This window comes from Agrilus planipennis, unplaced genomic scaffold, assembly GCF_000699045.2.
Source record: "Agrilus planipennis isolate EAB-ADULT unplaced genomic scaffold, Apla_2.0 scaffold190, whole genome shotgun sequence".
Taxonomy (NCBI): Eukaryota; Metazoa; Arthropoda; class Insecta; order Coleoptera; family Buprestidae; genus Agrilus; species Agrilus planipennis.
The window spans coordinates 101315-126898 of record NW_020442444.1 but is presented as its reverse complement, the minus strand read 5'-3'; the positions used below and the strand labels follow the sequence as shown (position 1 = coordinate 126898).

The following is a 25584-nucleotide window of genomic DNA, read 5'->3' as shown; positions in this document are numbered from 1 at the left end:
GGGAGCAGAAGAGCAGTTAAAACGAATTTTGCCGGAAATACTCCAGTTAATTCTGTTTTACTTTAGCGTTATTTTTACTAATCCCTTTTTTCTCTTTAATACACGTATTGCCGTGTACATATATTAAATTTTTTTTAATTTGACTTGATATATTTATCTGTAATACTGAAATAATTGCCCTTTGCTCATGTATGACTATTTCTGTTATTAAACAACTCTTAAGTGTTTATTTTTCTGACTATCTAAAAAACTGTATGTTTCTGATTAATATCTGTATTTGCATTTATTTAAGCATACATAGGCATCTTTTTTAGGAGGAGATAAAACGAAAATCTTTACATACAAACTTTAAACTTTTACATATTTTTCTCCGTATGAATGCGCGTATGCCGATTGAGACAACTTTTTTCGGAAAATCTTTTCTGACACACTTGACACTCGTACGGTTTTTCTCCAATGTGAATGCGCATAATATGTCGATCAAAATTTCGTTTTTCGAGAAATCTTTTATGGCACACTTGACACTCGTACGGTTTTTCTCCCGTATGAACGCGTAAATGTCGGTTGAGATGGGATTTTTTGTCAAACCTTTTCTGACACACTTGACAAGCGTACAGTTTTTCCCCCGTATGGATGCGAAGGTGACTAGTTAAATCTTTTCTGAAAATATGTATGTAAAATTGAATTAATAATACGAAATAGTAACTACATGCAAATCAGCAATCTATTCATGTAATATTAATATTATCCCATCACCAAAAAGAGTAAAGAAGAACATCTATTTCTAAATACAGGTAGTTTCTAATGTCTTACCAAAATCATTGTTAAATGAATTTGCTTTAAACACTGCTCAAAACAGTTAAATAAAAGATGTTTGACATTAAAGTGCTTTAAACTGTGTTTAAAACAAAAAAAATCACATATTAAACATTCTTTAAATTTCTTTGACTAGAATAAAAGTATTTATTGGTTATACATATGAAATAAAGAAAATATCATTATATTTGATTAATTTTTTTTATTTAAAGTGATGTTAATACGTGCGTGGTTTTCACTACCCTGACTACTATTTGATCTTTGTGAACTCATTAGAATCTAAACTTCGATGCCAAATCTATTTAATGCTTTTTTCTTAATAATTAAAAAGATTCTGCTCTTTTTTCCCTTTCTGGTTGAATTATCCGGATGGAAAAAAATGCCGGATCCGCCGGGTTCTAAATCCAAACATGATTTTAATCTGGTTTAGCATAATAATGACCCATATTAATGCATTTAATAATGAGATAATGTGGGAGCATCACAGCAATTTGAAAAAAATCGGCTATGAAGGCTATTGTTTGAGAGGCCTATGTTTTGGATGCATGTATTGGTCTTGCTAATCAATTACACAATGGTATAAATCATTACTTACTTATGAGTAAATCTCTGTTTACAGGTTTCACATTGGAATGGTGTTTCTCCCATATGTATGTACATATGTTCATCAATTTGATATTTTCTGAGATACCTTTTCTGGCACACTTGGCACTCGTATCGTTTTTCTCCGGTATGAATGACCATATGCTGATCCAAATTTCGTTTTATGGAAAACCTTTTCAGACAAATTTGACACTCGTGTGGCTTTTCTATGCTATGGACGACCATATGTTGATCGAAATTACGTTTTTTGGAAAATCTTTTCTGACACACTTGACACTCGTACGGTTTTTCTCCCGTATGTATGTGCATATGCTCGTCAATGTGCTGTTTTCTAAGATACTTTTTCTGACATACTTGACATTCATATGGTTCTTTTCCTGTGTGTATACTAATGTGACGACTGAACAAGATCGATTTTTGTATGAAACGTTTGCCACAAATTGGACATTCAAATGGACGTTCACCTGTATGTACCATTTCATGGTTTCTCAAACTAATTCTGTAAATAATATAACATAAAAACAAGTTGACAAAATAAAATAATAATTAAATAAAACTTACTACTAATATTAAACATAATGTCAATACCAGGAAATGTAGTAAAGAAACAGAGAAATATAACTGACCCTTCTATTTCCATGTGTCAAATAAGATAAATAGAAGGGGTATAAAGGCATAGGGTACTGTTTTAAAATCTTATGTTTTAGATGTGTGCAGTAGTCCTGTTAGTCAGCTACCCAACGGTATTGATTATTACTTACTTTTGAGTAAATTTCTGTCCACAGGTTTCACATTTGAATGGCCTTTCTTCTGCTTGAACATGTACTAAAACATGAACATTTAATCTACATTTGTACTTAAATGTTTTACCACATTTTTTGCATTTATGTGGTTTCTCTTTTGTATGAATTCTAATGTTAGTTAAATCTGAGGGAGCATTATTGTGTACATTAGGCTCAATTTTACCTTTCAAAGTATTATTATCTAGTAATTCATTTTTTATAATGGTTTCCTCTTTTATTATATCATCATCAATTTGACTGACAAAAATGTTATCTTCCGCTTCCTTTTTTATATCGATTTCTTCTTTTATATCATCTAAATTTAAAATATCATTTTTTCTATCACTTTCTTGATCAGAAAAGTGCCCAGTTCCATCCATATTGTAATTATCTTGATATAATTCACTTTTCACTGTTAATAAATTGGATGTTTCTTTCTGTAATAACATAATTTATTATTTTACTGCGTTTATTACTCGTTATTTTTACATTTGCTGTAGAAAACAACAAAAACATAAATATTATTATTGATAATATCCCAATATGGGATCCGTCAGATGGGAGCCTAAAAAACATGGCGCTGATTAGGGAAAAATTATCATAGTCTCTATAGTGTACTGTGCAGTTTTGTATTTTTTAAGAGTCTGTAAAATGATTAATATAAGCATAATTTGTAATTGGACCAACACAAATCCTCAAAAGAGGAATTTTGTTGAAGGTGAACGAGTCATATCATAAAATTTGGGAAAAATAAATCTGATAGTGAACGATCAGATGTGATGAGTTTCAGTCCTTACTGTCTTCGTACATCAGATTTGAGACAAGAATAAAATAGCTAAACAATTATAAGGTGTATTTTGTTTCATTTTTCATGTTATGATGATTCAGTTGATTGCCAAATTTAAGTGTCACGATTTCAACAAGATTATTTAAAATTGCAAATGACTCAATACCAGTAAAAGCACTTAACTGTGCATCATTCTTTAACAAATTTAGGAGGTTTGATTTCAGAAAAACAGTTTCTACCTGCACTCCAAAATCTTTAGTGGATGAACTTTTTTTACATTTTTCAGAGTAGGTTGGTGCATTTTGCTCACTATTAATAATAACATCCGAAACATCTTGCACACTTTCTGATATATCCTCATCCACTACAGATTGATGACAGTTCATTAGTTCAACTTGTTGAAGCTTCTCTGTTACATTGCTTTTTTTAATGTTTCTCTTCAAAACTCTGACTTTTCTGTCATGTTTACTTTTTTCATTAGTAGAATGCGGTAGATTTAATGAAGGAACAGCACTTTTCTTTAAACGTTTTAATTTTGCTGGCGCATCTATAAATAAGCAATAAGGAATAATTATTTGATTTATTAAAAGTTTGTAATATTGAGGTCAAGTATATCTACTTACTTGGTAAAATATAATCATCCATATAAAAATGACGTGAACAAATTTTCATTCCGGAATTCACTTTATTGACACCTATTGCTTTCATCCAACATTCTAATTTTTTTTTTTTCTCTAATTTTCCAAAAATATTTTTTATGTATATAAAACAGTCTGTTTTTATCGGGAAGTAATGAAAACACAATTCAAGATCTCTGTTGGAGGTGCTATTACAGCCTTTCACTGAACAGACTAACTTTTTATTCGATCTAGCACGAGGAGAAAACCTTGCGGATTCCATTATCAATAAGTTTTTTAGTTATTTAACGCGTTTTATGGTTTTAAAAAATAATTTTACAATTTGCGTGCACAGCTGCTACGTAAATTTCTCCCTTATAAATTTTGCCACCAGATGGTGTATGCCTATTTGACGGATCCCATAACATATAAATATGCAATGTCCAATGAGGGACACTTAACCCGAAACATCCCGAAGATTTAATTAGGATCATAGATTATTAGGATACTTCTATGTTCATAATCCACAATAAGGGCAAGTTAGGGGCATAAGGCCATCGCGAAAATGTTCAAACAAATCATTAACTTTTTTAAAAATTATGCTTGAATATACAGAAAAAGTGCATATACCTATACCTATAGGTGAATAAAGCCACCGGTTTTCTGAACTCTTGATAATGTTGTACGTTATAATTTCGTTGTACATATTTAGGCACATAAACGTTTGAAGTACATTAAACGAATTAAACAATAACAGAATACAATAATTAATATAATTTTATTAACAAATAAAATTTGTAAGCTGAACTGCCCACAACACTTTATATCATTTTATGACAATGGAAAAAGTATTTTATGAATACTTATATTTGTTTTACGTTGACATTTCAGAATCGGACTGTTGTGCTTCGTCGTCGTTATCTTCTTGTTCGCTGTCTTCTTCCGCAGTATCTTCTTCTACCCATTCATTGTCACTATCCACATGAACGCCATAGTCCATCGCTTCCAAATCTAAATCACTTGAACCTGAAAAATATAACAACTTAGAATATACATACACTTACTACTGGCGATTGTTTTTGTTGAAGAAAGAACGATTTTAACAGAGAAAGAAATAAGAGAGGGATAAAGCCAAACATCCATCTTAACTTCGGTTTTATCGACTTTAATTGACAAATTATAATTGCTTGGGTTTATTTTCTGTGATATTTGGAAGGAGCTTATTAATAACACCCAATCATGTGCATGTGAAACAGCAGTTACCTTGGCCTTGTACCCCTCTTTCTTAGAAAGCAGCTACCAGTAGTTAACAGTAATAACAACATACCCTTATCATTGTAGACTAATATAGGTTCTTCATTATGATTGCTTTCTTCAGAATTGAAAGACGTCACTTGCGATAAAAGTAAGCTCAGTCTGCCCTTTAATTTGCTCAAAGGGGCTTGTAAACTCAGCCTGCTTTCTATGTTTCCAATTACAGGACCAAGGATAGCAGATATATCAGGATTTGATATTAAAAGACCAGCATTATTTTGCACTAGATAATGTAGCCATATTGCTCCTATTTTGCTACTAAAATAGATACAAAAACGAAAGCTATTAACATATTATTTATACTAAACACAACTTTTTAAAGGAATAAGTCACTTGTGGAATACACGAATTATAAGCACCGGCAGGATCAGATTGTTAAAAATAACCGAATTATTTCATTAATTATATATTATTTAGTAGATAAGGTGGTTCAGCCATGTTTTTAATATAAATTATTTGAATAATTTTTGGTTTGATGAAATTAAATTTATTTGTAATAAACTGTAAAAATTCTAAACACAACATGGATAGTTACAAAATAGGTGCTATTTAATACTTGTGAAGGTGTATTTTTAGGTTTCCATATAAAAAATATAGAAGCAGAAAGAACATGATAGTCTGGGATATCTCAATCACTTACGACAATGTTTTTCCTTGAATCATTGCAGTCAGTTCTTCAATAAGAGGAATGATGACTGGTAAAGGCAATCTTTTCACTGTATTTCTTATAATATTTTCGTCTCGCCTCTGGAAAACGTTTGTGAGCAAAAATTTATCTTTACTATGAAGCCCTTGGACAAGCAAATGAGCCAAATTTTCCATTTGGGATGCCTCCGACTTATTCCCGACTTTGTTAAGTGTTAAATTTTCAAGGCGTTTTTCCATTGGAACTTCCTGTGTACCATCATTTCTCCTTTTTACAGTATTCGTGGATGAGAAAGGCGTTAAATAGTGTGCATCGTTTGTAACTGGTGTTTTAACTTTTGAATTACTTTTTCCTTTTGATTTGTTTGAAAGAATGCTGCGAGGATCTTTTCTAATAAGACATTGAACTTTTTCATGGTCAGTAATTATCTAAAACAGAATTCCAAATAAATAATATATATACTAATACATAAAACAATATTTCTAATTATGTAGAATAAAACGAAATAAAATCAGACTGAAGAGCAAGAATAAGAGCCATTAAATACGAAGAGAAACTCTAAGAGAATAAATTTGTTCACTTAAAAGTTAAGTTTAAAGGGAGCAGAGAGAAAACAGAAACAACTTTATAAACAGCACAAGATGATCTACTATTCTATGCATAAAGAGAAGAAAAAAAACTCTTACAGCACGTGCTGAAAAAATGCGACTATACAGAGAAAAAAGGAACAAACGAAAAAATAATGACAGAATAAACAGAACATTAAGACAAGTTTATGACAAAGTAAGATTGAAGAGTAAGACTGTAAAGAAAACAACAGTGGGGTGCAAGTTTCTGAATACCATAAAACGATTATGTAAATGTGGAATAAGACATGAGCATCATACATAACAACATCAATACAGTTACATATAAGAGAAAAGCCTATTTAAAAACATACTGGTTCACAAATATTTTTATATATACTTACTACACTCTCAAAAGTCATCATTACATGGTTTCCATGGCCAATAAGTAAACGCATGTTGTCGCCTATTGTTGCACACAATATGGGAATCGGAATTACAGTACCTTCATTTTCAGATGTGTTTGAGACAACTTGAATTGTTTGTTTTGGTTTAAGAGGTTTATTACTCCTTCTAACAAAAGAGATAACATTACTCAATAGCAGAACCATAGGAAAAAGTTTATTTTAATCATGAAAGGTAATATTGTGAAATAATAAACATTTTCATAAACTAAAAAACATTGAGATTCCAAGCTAACCTAACCCAAAAAAATTACTCCGAAAAATTCTTTACTATGTTAAACTAGGCTAGGTTACGGTTAAGTTATCCACCATCTGATTAAATGTTTTTCCAATTTTTGTAAAGTTCCTATGTTTTGTTTTTCTTTAGCACATTAATTTTTGTTTTTTAGATATACTTTTAGGGCTGTTACAGTAACATTCAATCGGAAATTAGCCCTTGAAAAACTACACAAGTTAAATTTTTACACTATTTTAACTCTATTTATCATAAGCAAAGGTCTCTTAAATTCATGCTGTTCATTTTAAAGTTTACCAAATAAAAAAGGTACTACAAATTAATAATTAACCAATTAAAAAGCCTTAAATGTTTAATGAAAAAGGTACAATGATTGGGATGTGTGTGTCAGATTAAAGATAGCTACTGTAAAGTTAACATCAAATGAGGTGATATTTAAAAACTAGTTTTAATTCAATTACACATTCAATGTAAAACTTTCTTACCCATTTAGAGTGTGCCGAAAGATATGAGCTACACCATTCCTTGATGTTGCAGACAAGTATGTTGATCCATCCGCATTAACAGCCACTGAAATATCTTTAGGAGCATCATCCAAAACAAAACTCACCAGTGAATTTTTCTCTTCAACACTCTCACTTACACTCCAGCAATTAACAATTCTGTCTTCCTTTAAAATAAGAATATGCACATATAAAACAAATTAGTTTAATTCTTTTTACCTTAGATCCACTTAAAAAATAAGCTTCTGAAGAGTTCCGAGGATTTATATAATGCAACAATATCACATCATGAGTGTGACCTGTATAAATGTGCAAAAGTTCCTTGGTATCTACATTCCATAATTTTATACTTCTTGAAGCAGTCAACAATCTATTACTTGTTGGCACTTCTAAAATACTTGTAACCACTTCACTACCTGCTTTCCACTTGCTTTAAAGAAAAAAGGAATTAGTAGTTAATGTATATTAAAGATAAACAATTACCTTCGGATAGATTTTTTCTCAAGATCCCAACAAATAATATTCTGCTCAACACCTGAATATATCAAATTACCAACATTCCATGAAAGGCAATTAATAGACTGATTGGTATTACTATTAATATTCGATTCTAAATCTGCTTTTCCTACTGAATACAGCAGCAATTTACCAGAACTTGTACCTAAAGCTATGTAGGGAGCAACTTCCAGAGAATCTCGTTTTTTCTTTTTTCGAGGTGAAGCTTCCTTTAACATCAAGTTAAGTATCTATTTCATTAAATGCACATTGTATTAAATATTTGAATGTACCTTTCTTAATGAAGTAGAACTTATAAAATGTATACATGTACACGGCGCTGTTAGATGAAATTCTGGCGTAAATTCTTGTTCCAAGGTACTTGTTGATGTGTGCCAAATTTTTAGTTTACCATCGCTTGATAAATGGGCATAGTATTTACAATCTTCACTAAATTGCGATGCCATTCTGTAACTACTAGGTACATAACCGCCATTAACACATGCATAAACTATAACCTAAAACAATAATTGTAGTGCACATGTATCTAATCGACACCATAGAATAACACATAATTGTCGTTCGGCTTCGCCTGAAAGAAGCAGGAGAACAGTCAAAACGAAATTTGCCGAATATATTCAAGTCAAAAATAACTCCTCCTATGCTTTGTCCTAACTGTTGTCTAAACGGAAAAGAGGAGCATGAGAGAAGCAATAAAAAAACTAAGAAAAACTACATATGCTTCATTAGGTGATTAAATTTTAATTTATTGTATTCTTGTGTAATCATAGAGATAACAGAGTTCTACGTCCTTATGAATGTAATAAGTCTTTCTTAAAACTACGAACATTCCAACCATAGATAATAGATACACAAAGGGTAAGGATTCCAACATTGTCCAATTGGATTCGTTTTGTTGACTATTTCTCTTTTTAGGCGATCAAAGAAATATATACTGTTATGTCTACGCTGTTAGGATAGACTATCTATGGGCTAGATGCCAGTCATAGATTAGAGAAATATATACTGTGTCTAATCTATGACGCCAGTCCAGTTACGGGGTGTTGGAGTGTCTTATGTCGATCCGCTATGAACCCGATCGTGTTTTATTTTATTACCTGCACGTTGCCTACAAGGACAATAATAAAGGTATGAAACGTGTTCGTTCGCTGCACGAAGCGATTGAGCATCAATTTAGGTATTTTCAGTTTTCAAACTCAAAATATAAACGAAATCTTGCCTATTCAGCAAATCAGAAGCGCACTGTCATACTGCGCAGCGTACGAACAAGCACAATTTAGTGACTTCGTGCCTCGCACTGTATATTAAGCAATCCATAATAGTAAGTCTAATCTTTTTGTATACTAATAATCTACATTCCTATTGCAGGGACGTAGTCAGATTTCATCGTTCATCGGTCATGGAGTGAAATTTTCTTGGGTAAGTAATTTAGCAGTTATGTTCATAGTATAAAAAACGTATTTCTTGAAGTTTTTAGATATTTTCTTTTGCAATCTTGATAGTATAATTTATTTAAGCGATTTGAAAAAAATATGACCTGTTTTAAATGATTAAACAAATTCTAACCAGTTTAGCTAATGACTGGGTAATACATAAGTCTATAAACTTAAGTTCTTTTCGTAGTATTATTAAAAACGTACAGTTAAGAGTTTAAAAAGCCACAGAACTCCGCTCCATTTATATGAAAAGACGTCTCTTGAATTTGAAATTACTGTATTTTACAAGTTTTTTGAAACAATTTTGTGAAATATGTAAGAATACAGATTTAACATTATTATACATGTATATATTTCTATATGATTATCTTTACCGAATGGCTCATTATAATCATGTAATAATACTGATTTGGTAAGATTATTAACTGTAAAAAAATCTATTCCATCGTTTAAACATTAATTATAACAGTTTAAATACTAAACTATGGTTAAGATCACTAATTATTTCTATATAAATAGTTTTACTTAACAAGAGTTTGTGCGTCTGTTTTAGTAATAATCTATTGTACCTAATTATTAATGTTAAAAATAGACTCGTTGATAGTTCGAAAATCTTCTTTTAAAAATTTCACCTAGTAAGGATCTAAATATTGAATCGCAGAATCCGTAATTTCTTCTAATTCCATACTAAAAATTAAAATAACGTAATACACATCCACATAGGTGACTTAAGTCATCTACATCCGTGTGTATGGAACGATGGAACTTAACGTTATTGAATACATGTTGAACAATGAACGCACATGTATTAAGTCTACTATGCCCGCATGTTAGATGTATGGAACTTAATGGTATTGAAGAATACCTATCATTTATGTAAATAACCACGTAAACTTAAAAAGCTGTTATTTATGTATTACGTGGTTAAATGAATGCGAAAGAAGCTATTATCACACTGGTTTTTAAGCGGTAATCTGGTCTGCGGTCACTGTCGTGGCGGCACAAGGCAACCGCAAGTGATCGCATGCGACAATGACGCTGTGTAGCGGTAGTGACTGTGTGACTATGCGCTGTGGTTTGCAGTTTATTGCTCTATGGTTTGCAGTTTGTATTAGGAGTTAATACATGTAGTGATGCCGACCGCAGAGTGAGTCCACGTGCTTTTTACTTAAATGAAAAATATAAAACAAGTTTATAGATAATAGATTATTAAACACTATAATAAAACATTTAGTTATTTGTGACGCAGGTTATGTTAGTTAGCGCAATAATTTTGTATAATAAAACGTTTGGAAAAGCATCGGAAATGAGCTCAGTAAAAACGGTGAGTAGTTTTTAGACTTTCTTACGGCGTTTTCTCCACACTATTGATTTATTACTATTGTTGAATCGCTAATAGATTGTATACCAATCATATTTTTAGATTCAACTTATAGTAAAGGTCGTGTTTATGAAATTAACTTGTAGGTCCGTTTTCTTTGAGCGGGTCTAAATAGTTGCTAATTTTTTTAAGATCAAATTAAATTCCATCCGTTACTTTTGCAACAACAAAAAAATGATAAAAGTGTATTAGTAGTGCAAAAGTGTTTCTAATATAAAACAGTCAGTTTTTAGCGATTTATCGAAACCACTGACGTAGATTACGATTTTGGACTTATTAGTCTTCATCAGTACGCCATAGTCTCGATAATTTATCAAATGGAAGTTGCTCCATGAAAGGAAGATGATATAATTTCAAGCAATATGCAGTATCTATATCTAGTGATATTTGTTGCTAACATGCTCTATGTCCTCTCCTTATTATTTAGTTTTAATTTATAGAAAATGATCTTTCCGCGCTTATTACTGACCGTCATAGATAGCAATAATTTTATGGGGATCAATTGATCTTTCACAGAAACTAAGCAGACTAACGCTTCATCCAATGTGTTACGTTCGAAAGTGGTTGTTGAACATATTTGAACCGCTAGATTGTTTCGTTTGCTTATTTATAAATTTATTAAAAACCCACAAAACAAACAATTTTAGCAGCCAAAGTGGGTGACCGATCAGCGTGATGGTTTGTGATTCACCTGACCGCTTCACGAAATTTTCGAAGGTAACACGAACTTTTACGGTTATACATTAACTTGTTCAAACTAAATTATTATGATGGCCTATTTTATACAATATATAACAATTAATAGAAGGAAATAACAAAAATACAAAAATGCTCTATACTTAACCAACAGACATAAATAATGCCTTGAAGGCTGGCGATTTTTAATATTTAACTACAAGCTGGGTTACCTTCGCTTCGCCCAGGGAAAAATAAGTCATTATAAATTATAACCGAAAATTTTAATCTCCGTATCTTTGCAACCAACCCCTGCAGCTTAAAGCCAAAATCTTCTCATGTAAAGGGGATGGAAAGCCATCATATTATATAACTCTTATGAGGCTGTGGAATTTGGTTACGTGCTTTAGCACCAAGTACGGACAAATTGCACTTACATTTATTATGTATTTATATTGACTATTATTGTTTAAATAAGATTTTAATTTTAACTATTGCCTCTGGCATTCATTGTTCATAGAGGCGCCTTTTGGCTCTGCACACTTTTAGCACATGGGCGGCGCGGCCCTGCTTACCTTCGGTACACTTCTCTTTGAAATGGTAAACAAAGCCGCCCTTTTATGATTTATTAAGTGCGGTACATGTCTAAATATTCCAAATTTCAAAATTTCATAAATACAGTAGAACCTCTTTTGTTTTGTTCCTTTCCCTTCAAGCCCCAAAATCTCCATTACTCGAAATCTCAACCCTCTATTAGTCGAAATAATCAGTGAGTCCATACAAGTCATTTTGGTACATATTTTCCCTCTATTTTAAGGTTGTTTTGAAATAATGTTGATTTATAATAAATAAAAATGTGTTTGTTAGCTCTGTCAAATCAAAATCCTCCATAAGTCGAAAACTCTATAATTCGAATTTTTTGTCGTCCCTCTTGATGTTCGAGTTATAGAGGTTCTACTGTATTAACAAGATTATGTACAAGTGGTCATAATACGGTGCATTTAGTTTTATTTTAAGAGAAATCTATCAAAAAACCTATTTCCAGTAACAAGGTACCTATAACGTTGATTATCTGTTTATCTTATATATGTATTAGGAATCTATTTCAGTTTGTTTTATTATAAATACAGTGATAAAAAATATTATGCGTATTTACGAACAATAATTAGGCCTTCAACTATTTTAAATTATTAAGTTTCACAAGTAGAGGCGGATGGAGAGGTATCATCCTCACTAGATCTGTACTTACAATTAAAAAAATTTTTACTATAACCTATATTTTAAAATAAACTATTGTAAGAAAACACATGACTCCCTCCGCCCTCGCTATACCACTGTTAAAGCATTCTTTTTTAAAAATGCGAGTATTTTGATATTTTATTGTGGCTAGGAATTATATGGTTTATGTAAAGGGAATGAAGGGAGTGTCTCTTGTAAGGTCCCATCGTGTTCTTAAATTTTTTAAAGGAACGGTCTGATCATGTTAGGACTGCAATTTTTAATGAAACAATACAATTAACTTATTCTTTCAATTTTAATCTTTTAATAATAGAAACGAGTTCTATGGGTACAATATATTAAGTATATTAAAATTGAAATATCTGATAAAATTAAATTTAAATTACGGTAAGAAAAGACAACACGAACAAGGTGTAGTGGTATTGTCCTTTCTTTTGTGCATTTAAAAATAAAAAACGTGATCGGACTGTGTAGGAGACACACCCTTGTGTAAAGTTTTCCCCAAGTATGTAGTATTGGATTAGTGCTTCTTATCAATTTATTTAACTAGTAATTGTACTTATGAATTCTTGGCTACTTTTACTAGAGGAGTTCTCTGAAGTAGGTAGCAATGGTATGTCATCGGAAATTTCTTGTTCATGACCCTTTGGCTTTTTATCGATAGCACAATCTTTTTCCTTTTCTCCAAAATACGGAATCGTTACGGAATTTGACGCTTTTGTCCATACTATCGACGGTGTCAAAGGTTTCATTCTTGCCAGAATGTACCAATTCTGTGGACGAAATGAAATGTAGCGCGTTGTAGAAAAAGCAATTATGTAACAAGTTAAATAACATGCATTCAAGTGATGGAACACTCATACCTATTCGTGACCTTGGCAACAGCTGCCACACAGACAAATGAATTGCACGTGTGACGATTAGTAGTAGCCTGTGCACTCTGTAATTACTATTCTATCGGCAAAGTCACGGTTATTTCCACAAAATACAAAAATAAATTGGGTGTGAAAATATTAAACAAAAAACAATGTATTCGTACGTAGTGGTGCGAGATGGCTCGTTTAATGTTTTTTTTCATGTACCTTCTTCCCCCTTAATTTTTCCGGATAAAAAGTACCAGACATGGATACTTTAAGAATACAGCGTTTGGATACACAAATACTATATCCAGATAACGAAGTTTCCGGATACAAACCAGCTTTCTAAAATTTATATAAATGCGGGAGCGTAACATAAGGGGGTGGCTGACAGCGGTGCAGTCCATAAAAGATGTTGCAAAAAAAATTAAATATCTTGGTTGACTCTCATTATCTCGGAAAAAGTTTTAGACAATGGATGTATGGGTTCGAAGGGAAAATAAGTTGGTAGCTTTGAATGTGACTTTGACTTTAATCTTTGAGATAGTTTCAAAGTCGAGCCATTTTTTTTAATGTGAATGCATATTTTTTACATCAGCAATGGAAAGATCAGGAAATTTGATACTTGAAAATTCCTTTGATTTGCTCTTAATTTTTTATATAACGAATGACTTTTTTACGATAATTTTTGTATATTTCGTCTCTGTCCGCCACTCCTCTTGTTCCAACTCATGTGTCCATCCTTCGTAGAAATATGCTTGGAATAACCCCCAAAATAATAGGAGACGAAAAACTACAAGAAGATGCCGAGTTTCAATACAGTAAAAGCTATTCGCGGGGTATACGGCCATAAATATGCCGCGAATACAGAAACCGTGGATATAATGGTAATTAGTATGGAATCATAGGGGATACGTTCTAAGGTTCCAAAATAAAACCAATATGTATCAAAATAAAATCAATGTATTGATAAATTTGCAATTAAAATTAATCTTTATAATCAGCATTAGGCAAGAGTTTAAAAAATTTAGTGATTTTTTCTTACATTTAATTTTGAAATTAGTCCACTCGGTTGTATCTTTTATAAAAATCGCCTGGGTACGAGCAGTACTCAAAAGATGTTGATACGTTGAAAAATAACACCGAATCCTTTTCTACTCGGTTAGATTTTTTATAAAAGCCGCTTCGGCACGTACCAACTGTACGTACTCAAAAGATGCCGATACATTAAGGGGATTCAGACCATTGGTTCTAGATATCATGAGTTTAATATTTGGAACAGAGGTTGAAATTTTGTAGTAAGAAGGATAAAGCTTTGTTCTAATGTCTGTAGAAGGCCATTTTTTAATTTTTTCATTTTTATTGAAAATACGTGTCCTACAAGAAGGATCAACTTTAAACACTAAAAGCTTTTAATGACCATATTACCATACAAAAATCACGCAACGTTAAATCGCAATGTTTATAATTCGGAAAAATTCACACTAGGCACGAGAGGTCTATTGCGGCCAATCCTTTTCTGTTTAATGATTGCATCCGCGAATAATGAAATTTTTGGCCGCAAATACAGGAACTGGGTTGCAATTTTTTCACCCACGAATAATGAAAACGTGAATAAGGAACTTTTACTGTAGTTAGGGAGCTAGATAATAAAAAGAGCGCTAGAAATGTAAAACACAATAGCGCATGGTTGTGTCACATTTAACAAAAAGAAATCACTTTTGCAGCCGAGATGGGCTACTTTGGAAATGTTAAAAAGATTATCAAAAGCGTATATTTGGAGCTCGGCTCTGAATGTGTGTGACACATGGACAGTAGGTGTTGTGGACAAGAAACAGAAACTTTGAAATGTGGTGGTATCGAAGGTTATTAAAAATATTGTGATTGGAAAAGGTTAGGTTAGGTTATCAAAAGCGTATATTTGGAGCATGGCTCAGTATATATGTGACACATGGATAGTAGGTGTAGTAGAAAAGAAAGAGAAACTTTGAAATGTGGTGATATCGAAGGTTATTAAAAATATCGTGGTTGGAAAAGGTTAGAAAGTTGGAGACATTAGGAAGTCAATGGGAAATAGACGAGATAAGTTGGTAGGCTAATTAGAGGCATACTAGAAACATAAACACGAGTTAAGACTCCTCTTATGTCTTGTATTGTTGGACTAAAGACCTTTATCATGATGATGAAGTAGATACACGTAGATATGCATATACTTACAAAAGCAGATGAAAATAGAGCGTAGAAAACTGAAATGCCAATTCCAGAGTATGCATTTTCTAAAGCTGTAACGGCTAAAAACCAAACGATCCCATAGCACGTTTGGAGAATGCACAGGAGTTTGAAGCAAGTCTTGCACTCTTTCAGACTTGCGATCTCTCCGTCGATTTCAGGAGATTCGTGTTTTGCATTCTCGTTGTTCAGAATTTCGTTTTTCAAAATGTTTAACGATTCGGCAGAACTCGCTACGTCGAGTTTCGAAAGTTCGAGATTTATCCTGCGTATACCGTTCAAGGCGTAAACGGTCGTTGCTACTATCAGACAGGACACCGGAAACATATAATTCAATAGCATACCCCTTTGGACAGACACAAAGCAAAACTTCCTCGTTTCATAACTATTTGGAGTGATGACCAGAGATGTCTAAAATTGAAGGAAATATTTATTATTGTGCAACTTATCGCGTTTGTAGATTTTTTAAATTTTATATTTTTTTATTCTAATGTTTATTATAAATTTGTAAATTACTAATAAGTGTTACTTTATGTGCGGCCCGCCAAGAAATTTTAAAATTTAAATTGGCCCATTGATTAAAAAGGTTGCTCACCCCTGGTTTAAAGTGATAGGAAAGTCGTGTATGACGTAAAGCTGCGACTACACAAAGCGTTGAGTACGCGATGTCTGTCATGTTCGCAACGTTTGGGAAAAATGGCACACACAATTTAATAATAACATAATAATAATTCGTTAATTTAATGAAAAACTGTAAAATTAGTACTTACCAATGATATGAGGCTTGGAAGACCGTACGCGAGGAAATACATACATTTCGTAGGAGAGCAAATATGTTTCGAAAATTGCTGGTATACGTAGTGGCAATAAAGGAAAATCCAAAATGCTGTAACTAGATGTAAATAATGTAACAAAACCGCAACGATTTCACACTTCACGGCACTTTTTGTGGCCTAAAAGAACATTTCTGTGTAGAAGGAAACAAATCAAAAGAAAAATAAATCTTCAGAAAAACGCTAATCTGGAATATTAATAGTGATACAGTAAATCGTACAGTATATATGTAGTACAGTAAATAAATGTTTACTATTTTATTTAAATAGAAGTTTGTATAAAGCAAAAGAGTTATTCAAATATAATCAGAGATGTAACTCAAACAACAGGAAATGGATTAAGTGGTGTAGGCGACGAATATAAAAGAAAATATATGTTTATGTATACTTACAGGGCGAACAAATACATAGAGAATTTTTAAATCTATTTTCTATCTTGAAAATATTAAATGCAAGCCACAGTGACTCAGTTTCCACCGTGTTTATTTAAAATCTATGGTAAGGATTTAGTTAGGTACCTATTATAAATGTTGTTTTTTTTTATCACAAAAATAATATCTAAAGTCCACGCAATCTTTACTAAAGTAAAGTTGTAGTATATGAGGCTTCAGGGTTACCATGGATACTCTGGATAGAAAAGGTTAGAAATGAGGAGGTATTAGGAAGAGTAGGAGAACAGAGGACTCTATAGAAGTCAATACAAAATAGGCGAGATAGATTGGTAGGAAACCTCAGGCATGAGGGGCTAGTAAGAGACATATTAGAAGCAGAAACAGGAGTTAAGAGGAGTAGAGGTAGACCTAGATTAGATTACTGTTCACAAATAGTTAAGGATGTAGGATGTTCTAGTTTTAGGAAAATGCGAAGATTAGCTCAGGAAAGAAAAGAGTGGGAGTGCGTGTCCAACCAGTCTTAGGACTGACGACCTTATGATGCTGTTGAAAGTGTACTATTTTAATTTCATAGAAAGCTATATTTCCACCGTTGAAACTATGTGAAAATTTCATGTTACTATTGCTTGTTCCCAAAAATTTTATTCTAAAATTTTCTGTATGTTTTTATAACAAATGATGGTTTGTACTTTTCCCAGCGTCGGTTACATTGCGATCAGCAAATTTCAAAAGAAAATTGCTAACATTAAAGCACAACTGCGTGTAGTTATCGCAGCGGAAACAGATGATACAACATGAAATAGTATATGTAATTCGTGTCCTGCTTTTTAATTCTGAAAGTAACTTAACTTCCATATAGGTGCTGTACATTCGTATGAAATTTTGGACACTACACCATTAGCTAATTCCATCCGCATGTAAATAATCATCAATCTTTCTTTTTCGTTTTCTTCGTCATCATACTTCATATTTCTATTTACAGTCGAAACAGTAAGTTGGGTTCTTACGAACAATATGAGACTAAATGACAGTTTTAGCTGCTCGCTTGAAGACAAGTGGAAACCTAGCTTTAGAGAATCTTATGTTCGTATAAAATTGTTTCTCTGTACGTCTATAACGCTGATAGTCCAGTAACTTTGTCACTTTAAGGGGATAATTTACAAAAAATCTGATAGTTTTAATTTTTTGTTAAGTTGCTTATGATGTTAGTACAATGAATATTGCAAGTTTTGTCTCCACTGAAGTCAGACATGGTTGCAAAATGCGCCAGATCTCGATTTGAGAGTCGATTTCGACTTTACCGAAAAAATATCCTGCCCGATGATGAATTCGATATTTTTTTTGTTGATATCAGTATCCAATGATGACGATCTAGATGCAGAAGATGCGAATGCGAGATGCTCATATCTGGGAAATGTGTATCAATATTAATTTTCAAATCCTCTGGTAAGGGGTCACCCGTATGTCTGTATTGGCCTGGTTAACTCCAGTTAAACAATGAAGAAAAATAATTTTCAAGAATGTAGGATAGTTGAAATTATTAGGCTTACATAAATCATTTTCGTTTCAAACTGTGGCAAATTTAATCCACTTTAAAAAAGTATAGGAAGGTTATTATCGAAAAAACAAAACTCATTTGCTGGATTTTTTACAAAGCTTCTCAGATCGAAAACTTGGAATATTAATTGGACTAACCTCATAAACGGCTCAGTAAAAAATTAAAAATACCAGATTTGATGTAGTGGGTGAACCAATGAAACGGGTAGATTTGGGAACGCCATTTTAAAAAAAGTAAAGGGGAGGTGGGCTTGGTCCGACATGTTGTGAATATAGATATTGAATGTTTTCTGATTTTTGAAATCGCTCCGGTTTATTGGCGCATTTTTTGTAAGGTTATTGCACTAGTAGGTACCATTTGTAATATTCCAAATTTGCTGTTTCCCCATTTTTTATAGTTATCATTCTATATTTTGAAACTTACATGAACTCCCAACATGAATATCAAGTTAGCCATGCACATGCATCCCATGAGGTGAAGAAAAACCTTCGAATTTTCCTTTCTTCCTCCTTGATTTCTTTTTAAAAGTATACAGAATATCGTTAGTAGTTGAGCAGCGCAACTAAGTACCGAACCAATCACAATTACTTCGGGTCCATATTTGTTATTGTTTTTGTTTTTTGGTCCATAATAGACGTACATCAAGTTATCAATGAAATTGTGATCTCGTAAGTCCGAATCGGCGAGCGAATCGTCTGGGAGGATGTCGTCATCATTTTCGAAAGTATGCACATTTTTCGATTCTGGTAGTTCAGGGACAGGAAGTATTAGAGCGTCAGCTTTCGAATAGCTACCACCCTCTGAAGATGTGTTAAGGGGAAGATCGTAATCGTAATTGTAATAATCCTCCCCGCTAGTTGATTGTTTTAGTGTAGAATTTATCGAACCTAAAAGTATTGTTCAGTATACGATTTCGAAGATAATAAATGCTTTATTAATCAAGTTTATTAAAGTTGATAGTACAGTTTTATTTTAATCTAACCGCGTTAGGAGAGACGCTGCATTTGCTGCATTTAATAGATAACAAAGCGGGTCAAACAACCAGGTATTCGCTATGTGCACGTTGACGCCAGCGCCTGAAGTGTCGATTTTAGAAACTTTACAGTGAATAAATCCAATTACTTAAGAAATTATACACGCTCAAAAAAAAATATTATTTAATACAATTTATTAAGTTTTATCCTGCAAACTATGCCACCATGTCAGAAAGCACTTTTTTCGTGTTCTGTAATTCATTGTTCAAATACAACGCGTAATTCAAGTTTCGAATTTTATTGTTTTCCAATCGCAAATTCACTGTTTCCACACAAATTACAGAGGCGACTAAATTCGTTAGGTGCAGTCCGAAGGCAACAGTATGTATAAGAATTTCGTTATTTTATGAATATATATTATTAAAGAAATAAACAATATATAACAGTATATACTATAATATCTGGAAATATAATAAAACAAATATAATTTTTAAATATACATAGTTCTCTATTGAGCTATAAAAAATTAGACATTGATAAAATGAATAAATTTTCGTATGAATGTTAGACTAATTAGAAATTAGATTGACGAATAATTTTCTAATCTTATATTATCATAACCTTATTTACATTTAATCAGAATTAACTTGCCTTTAATTCTACTTTATAAGGTGATAAAGTAACTGAAGTTTGCCTGATGACACTACACCTAATCAAAATAGTCACAACCATCTAATTCTTCAATTCTCATGACATGAAGAACGGCCAAAGCTTTACCTTTCAGAATTGTTTGAGGATTAAATTTAATAGAATAAGTTATCTTCAAAAAACCTAGTTCGAATAATTTTATTCATTATTATTATTATTATATAACCACTCCTCCTTGACTAGTTTAAATATTATGATATTTTTCCAACAAAACTATTTTATTTTAAATGTATTTAATTTAGCTTAAACGTATTTTTCTCACTGAGAAGTTTGAAAATTGGCCACAGACAGCGCCACAGTCACTTGTGCACATAACCATAACAAAGCGGATCAAACAACCAGGTAATAAAACTACCAGCTTTTAGACTAGCTTTAATAAAAGTAAGGCAGTATTTCTATTTTAAAAGTTTTACGATATATTCGATCAAAAGCAATTGTGCAAAACCCGGTAGAGTTTATGAATATCTTAAAGTTTTAGCAATACGAGGTCTGTTCAAAGACTATTGCGAATTTTGTGTTATTTAAAAAAATTATTTATTCATGAATATCTATTTTGCCCCCTTCAAAGTAATGCCCACCAGATATTATACATTTGTGCCAAAGTTTTTTCCAATCCTCGAAGCACTTCAAAAAATCATTTTTTGTGATCTTGTTCAGCTCATCTTTCGATGGCGTCATTATCTCCTCCATCGTAGCGTAGCGTCGTCCTTTCATGGGCCTCTTCAGTTCCAGAAACAAGAAAAAGTCACAGGGGGCTAGATCTGTGGAATACGGTGGCTGTGCCATTATTAATGTGTTGTTTTTGGCCAAAAATTCGCGCACAACCAACAATGTGTTATCATGGCCGTTACCATGTTCTTCCACAAATCCGGGCGTTTCTGTCGCTTCGCGCAATTTGCACATAACCTGCAGGTAATATTCCTTATTGACCGTTGTACTCTGTGGCAAAAACTTATGATGCATCACGCCCCTGTAATCGGAAGAAAAATGTAAGCAAAACCTTCACATTTGCCACTTTTTTCGGTCTTGGGTGGTGCGACAACTTCCATCGGAATGATTGAGCTTTGGTTTTCACGACATAACCATAAACCCATTATTCGCCACCAATTATGACCCTCCGAAGCAAATTTAAGTCGTTGCGGACAGAATCCAACAGCTCCTTAGTAATGTTAATGCGATGCTGTTTTTGGTCGAAATTGAGCAATTTTGGTACGAATTTCGTGGCGACCCGTCTCATGCCCGAATCATTGGTAAAAATCGAATGACAGGAGCCAATCGATATGTTTAGATTCTCAGCAACTTCTCTAACGGTGATTCGACGATTGGCTAATACTATTTTCTTCACTTCATTAAGGTTTTTGTCTGTTGTTGACGTGCTCGAGCGCCCGGCACGCTCTTCGTCGTTAACATCTTCTCGGCCCTCTGAAAACATTTTGTACCAGCGATAAACGTTGCTTCGGTCTAAGTTAGATTCACCATAAGCCACAGTCAACATTCGGAATGCGTCCGTGCACTTAATTTTATTTTTCACACAGAATTTGATACAGATTCTTTGATTAATTTTTTGGATTAGGGAAAAATCTAAGACGAGTCAAAACACATCCAATCAAAAATTAACTGAACAATTAACATGACCGAACTTGTCGATATAAGTGAGAGACATGAGTACCAACATAACGTCACAAAAGAATCGAAAATCGAATATACGTAACCCACGGAAATTAAAAATTCGCGATACTTTTTGAACAGACCTTGTATATTTAGGTTTTTTCCTCGCGAACCAAAAGAAAGGTCCGAAAAAATTTGACGAATCCCCTATGTAATGACAGGTAAAAAAAGCAATAAAATTTGATAGAATATATATTTTTGTTTTTGATTTTAATGGCATTTTAAAAAATCCGCCATTACTATATTATTTTCGCGAACCCCCTCTGCAAACACTTCGAACCCCCGGGGGTTCGCGAACCACCGGTTGGGAATCACTGGTCTAGACATTTCACAACTAATTGTTTAATGTTGATGGTGGGTAAGGTGGGGAGGTGCAGCGTCTCCTCTAACAAACAGGTGAGGATCGCGGAGTTACTACTTTCTGTATGCAGCATTTTTCCCAACACTGCAGGAGAGATGCCGCTTTTGATATGAAAAATTTATCTTTTATTATACTCATATTTATTAAGAGTTCAAGTTTATTTTTATATTTCAATAAAGCATAAAGTAACCTATGTATAGAATTATTTTGATTCCGAAACTAATTGATTACAAAAGTTATGAATTTTTTTCGAAAAGCGCGGCATCTCTTCTGCATTCACGTTGTATGTTACAGTCGAATACCGAAATGTAGGTGTTCTGGGGAATAAACAGAACTTCCAAGAAATGACGGAAAGGCGCAAGGTAGTCGATATCGAAGTAAAAATTGTGATTAGGTAAATCTATTCATTACATCACCATTCCTAAAAGATATCATTCTTAGAAATTTATGCTGAACGGATTTAATCTTTTTGAATTCCTGAATGGTATAAGGGAACCATTCAACTGAAAAATAAGGACGCAATCCCTTCCCCTCGCACCACTAGCCCCGCGTAACCATTGACATCTTGAATGTAATACATTTCCGATTGCTATTTAGAGTTCCTAGGAAATGTGTCTAATATAATTTGTTTCATACTTTAGGAATTGTATACAATGACAATGATTACACACATTTCCATTAACATATCTACATTTTTAAATTTCCTGGCAGATTTAAATACAAAGTACAGTTTGTTAATAGCCCTGTTAGCAATGCAGTCACTACGGTAGGAGTTGGAAAGTCTTTTGCCAAAAGATATACTCGAATTATTGGCAAATAATCTCCTGTTTAATATGTAGAAAGTAGTCAAAATAGTTTTAGTTAGGTATTAAATGGTATTAGTTAGATATTAAAAAAAGATTAAATAAACAGTAATCCGTTTTGGTATTGGTGTTATTTCATTATTGCTATCGGTTTGTTGGTATAAGTGGGGGATGCGATGAGAGACTAATCAGAGTAATAATAATTTCTTAATACATAATGGTAGGTTTTTATTTATCTTTATTTGAAATTTAATCTTTGGTCAAATCTAGGGCTCGCGGAACTTACATTTCCGCTTCGACTATAAAATATGAGGTAATAGTAATTAGAAGGTTATTGAATATACCGTTACCCAAACTAAAAAATAAACAGATAAAATAAATCTTTTAACACCTACATTGATCTGTTGTAAGTCATAACTTTTTCTAACTAAAAGAACTAAATATGGATCCGGTATCTAAATATCACGCACCCAGTAAATACTATTTATTAATATATTTTATATAATAGTAGGTACTTTTTGTTTAGCAACAAGGTTTTCATCCAGAACATGCACTTTTTATATAGTCTTTTGTAAAAATAAATGTACCTACCCTGTCTACATCTTGTAATTTTTCATCCCTATTTCTTTTGATACATATTTAATCTAAATTTTTGAAAATTAAGTATATTTAGCCCATTTCAGTTTTATCAAAATTGCATTACATGATTTTAAACGGTTAAGTTACTTAATTAATTATTTATCTAATCGAAACTACGAAATTAGACATACAAATACATACCAAAACTAATTCCTCCAAAAATGGAAACAAGTATAAAAATCTTCATCTCAAGCATCCATTTCTCACTACACAATAACTAAACCCGAATGAGATGAATCTTTAAAATGGATGCTGTTTAAATGGACCATTTGTACAGTAGCGATTACTTTATGACCTAATATCATTTTCACTTCTCTGGTCCGCTGTTCAAGGCAAGCGCAGTGTAAGAATCAATATTTCTCTGGGGGTTTTCCGAAAGAAAAGGGATGGTTACTTTCTAGTAAAAATTTTCAATTAATAAATTTCGTTTGTGTAAACTTTCAATGTGATCGAGGACCTATTGAAATTTGAATCAGTTGATCAGTTATCAAAAAGGAGGTTGAAGAACTACGCTGTTAAGGAAATTTAATGTTTGGCCAAAATTGCACGATAAATAGGAAATGGCTAATTGAATGGGCCACGTCAGTAAAATGTGGTCTGATGGGGCCGTTAAACATTGCCAATTAAACAAAATAGACGCTAGACATTAAAAATCAGATGAAAAATAAAAAGTTTCAGCATTATTTAAAATCGTCAAGAATTATGTACTCTTAAAATAGCGAAACTAATTTATTCTTAATCTGCTTTTTATATCTAGCGTTTATTTTGTGTAAAACTATTTTTTTGGAATTGCAATTCCTGAAATAATTCATGGTACCAAAAAAAAAAAACTTGGGTGTTTCATTCCCACCAGCCAGTAATGCTGCGCACGCTCCACGCGCCGGGTAACGAGAACATAAGACGCGTCTGCCCCCTCACGTTCTTAGACGCGCCTGCCCCCTCTAGACTGCGGCGAACCCATTTAAAGGAACGTAGATTGGTGGTCTGTCCGCTGTGTAAATGTCATGTTACACGGCGCGTGGAACATTTCACGCATCCGCCGCGGCCGTGCAAAGAAATAAATGAAACCGCCAAGACGCGCTTGTCCGTTCCAGTATGCGCCGACTTTGTTACACGGAGCGCGGTTTAACAATCCACGCGCCGTGTAACAAGAGCTTAAGACGCGTCTGGCGACCGCCCCCTCTAGGCTGCGGCGAACACATTTAAAGGAACGTAGATTGGTGGTCTGTCCGCTGTGTAAATGTCATGTTACACGGCGCGTGAAGCAATTCACGCACCCGCCGCGGCCGTGCAAAGAAATTAATGAAACCGCCAGGACGCGCTTGTCCGTTCTAGTATGCGCCGACTTTGTTACACGGAGCGCGGTTTAACAATCCACGCGCCGTGTAACAAGAGCTTAAGACGCGTCTGCCTCCTCACATTCTTAGACGCGCCCGCCCCCTCTAGGCTGCGGCGAACATATTTAAAGGAACGTAGATTGGTGGTCTGTCCGCTGTGTAAATGTCATGTTACACGGCGCGTGAAGCAATTCACGCACCCGCCGCGGCCGTGCAAAGAAATTAATGAAACCGCCAGGACGCGCTTGTCCGTTCTAGTATGCGCCGACTTTGTTACACGGAGCGCGGTTTAACAATCCACGCGCCGTGTAACAAGAGCTTAAGACGCGTCTGCCTCCTCACATTCTTAGACGCGCCCGCCCCCTCTAGGCTGCGCCGAACCCGTTTAAAGGAACGTAGATTGCTAGTCCGTCCGCTGTGTAAAGGCCAAATTACATGGCGCGTGGAGCGGGGATCGGAATATCACGCACCCGCCGCGGCTTTGCAAGGGAGTCAAAGAAACCGCCAAGACACGCTTGTCGGCTCCAGGCTGCGCCGGCTTTGTTACACGGAGCGTGGTTTAGCTATCCACGCGCCGTGTAACAGGGGATTAAGACGGGTCGGTCCCCCCACGTTGCATGCCTGCTGTAGGCTGCTCCGAACCCG

At 33.6% G+C, this 25584-nt stretch overlaps 3 protein-coding genes across 5 annotated transcripts; all 3 read right to left on the bottom strand.

Annotated features, from left to right (window-relative positions):
• Window positions 1-257: 257 nt before the first annotated feature.
• LOC108738319 (zinc finger protein 468-like) lies at window positions 258-3997 on the bottom strand. Of its 3 annotated transcripts, XM_018471693.1 has the most exons (6): window positions 3612-3996; window positions 3228-3535; window positions 2386-2638; window positions 2181-2244; window positions 1412-1918; window positions 258-660 (listed from the first exon to the last, which is right to left on the bottom strand). In XM_018471693.1, exons 1-6 carry the CDS (start codon window positions 3886-3888, stop codon window positions 357-359), a joined length of 1713 nt encoding a protein of 570 aa, XP_018327195.1. In that variant the 5' UTR covers window positions 3889-3996; the 3' UTR covers window positions 258-356. The 3 variants fall into 3 exon arrangements, with proteins under 3 accessions (XP_018327195.1, XP_018327194.1, XP_018327196.1); XM_018471692.1 differs by having other exon boundaries at window positions 2181-2638; window positions 3612-3997; XM_018471694.1 differs by lacking the exons at window positions 3228-3535; window positions 3612-3996 and having other exon boundaries at window positions 1981-2244; window positions 2386-2413.
• Window positions 3998-4364: 367 nt separating this feature from the next.
• On the bottom strand, window positions 4365-8369 carry LOC108738329 (WD repeat-containing protein 43). Its single transcript, XM_018471710.2, has 8 exons — window positions 8122-8369; window positions 7817-8058; window positions 7553-7763; window positions 7316-7500; window positions 6536-6704; window positions 5560-5993; window positions 4933-5177; window positions 4365-4631 (listed from the first exon to the last, which is right to left on the bottom strand). The coding sequence occupies exons 1-8, from the start codon at window positions 8293-8295 to the stop codon at window positions 4480-4482; spliced, it is 1812 nt and encodes a 603-aa protein (XP_018327212.1). The 5' UTR covers window positions 8296-8369; the 3' UTR covers window positions 4365-4479.
• Window positions 8370-12082: 3713 nt separating this feature from the next.
• LOC108738331 (adhesion G protein-coupled receptor L3-like) lies at window positions 12083-23829 on the bottom strand. Its single transcript, XM_018471714.1, has 5 exons — window positions 23744-23829; window positions 18873-19336; window positions 16437-16619; window positions 15655-16077; window positions 12083-13353 (listed from the first exon to the last, which is right to left on the bottom strand). Exons 1-5 carry the CDS (start codon window positions 23796-23798, stop codon window positions 13123-13125), a joined length of 1356 nt encoding a protein of 451 aa, XP_018327216.1. The 5' UTR covers window positions 23799-23829; the 3' UTR covers window positions 12083-13122.
• Between the last annotated feature and the right edge of the window lie 1755 nt (window positions 23830-25584).

What these genes read in the sequence shown, in the direction of transcription:
- LOC108738319 (XM_018471692.1), bottom strand. Translation starts at nt 3,888, where the DNA reads ATGGAATCCGCAAGGTTTTCTCCTCGTGCTAGATCGAATAAAAAGTTA. An exon ending in GGATGATTATATTTTACCAA is followed by an intron (nt 3,536 to 3,611) that starts GTAAGTAGATAT and finishes GCTTATTTATAG; the next exon opens with ATGCGCCAGCAAAATTAAAA. An exon ending in CTAAAGATTTTGGAGTGCAG is followed by an intron (nt 2,639 to 3,227) that starts GTAGAAACTGTT and finishes ATGTTATTACAG; the next exon opens with AAAGAAACATCCAATTTATT.
- LOC108738329 (XM_018471710.2), bottom strand. Translation starts at nt 8,295, where the DNA reads ATGGCATCGCAATTTAGTGAAGATTGTAAATACTATGCCCATTTATCA. An exon ending in ATTTTTTAAGTGGATCTAAG is followed by an intron (nt 7,501 to 7,552) that starts GTAAAAAGAATT and finishes CTTATTTTAAAG; the next exon opens with GAAGACAGAATTGTTAATTG. An exon ending in ATTAGTCTACAATGATAAGG is followed by an intron (nt 4,632 to 4,932) that starts GTATGTTGTTAT and finishes TATATTTTTCAG; the next exon opens with GTTCAAGTGATTTAGATTTG.
- LOC108738331 (XM_018471714.1), bottom strand. Translation starts at nt 23,798, where the DNA reads ATGCTTGAGATGAAGATTTTTATACTTGTTTCCATTTTTGGAGGAATT. An exon ending in TATTCATGTTGGGAGTTCAT is followed by an intron (nt 16,620 to 18,872) that starts GTAAGTTTCAAA and finishes ATGTTCTTTTAG; the next exon opens with GCCACAAAAAGTGCCGTGAA. An exon ending in TTCCAAGCCTCATATCATTG is followed by an intron (nt 16,078 to 16,436) that starts GTAAGTACTAAT and finishes CTTCAATTTTAG; the next exon opens with ACATCTCTGGTCATCACTCC.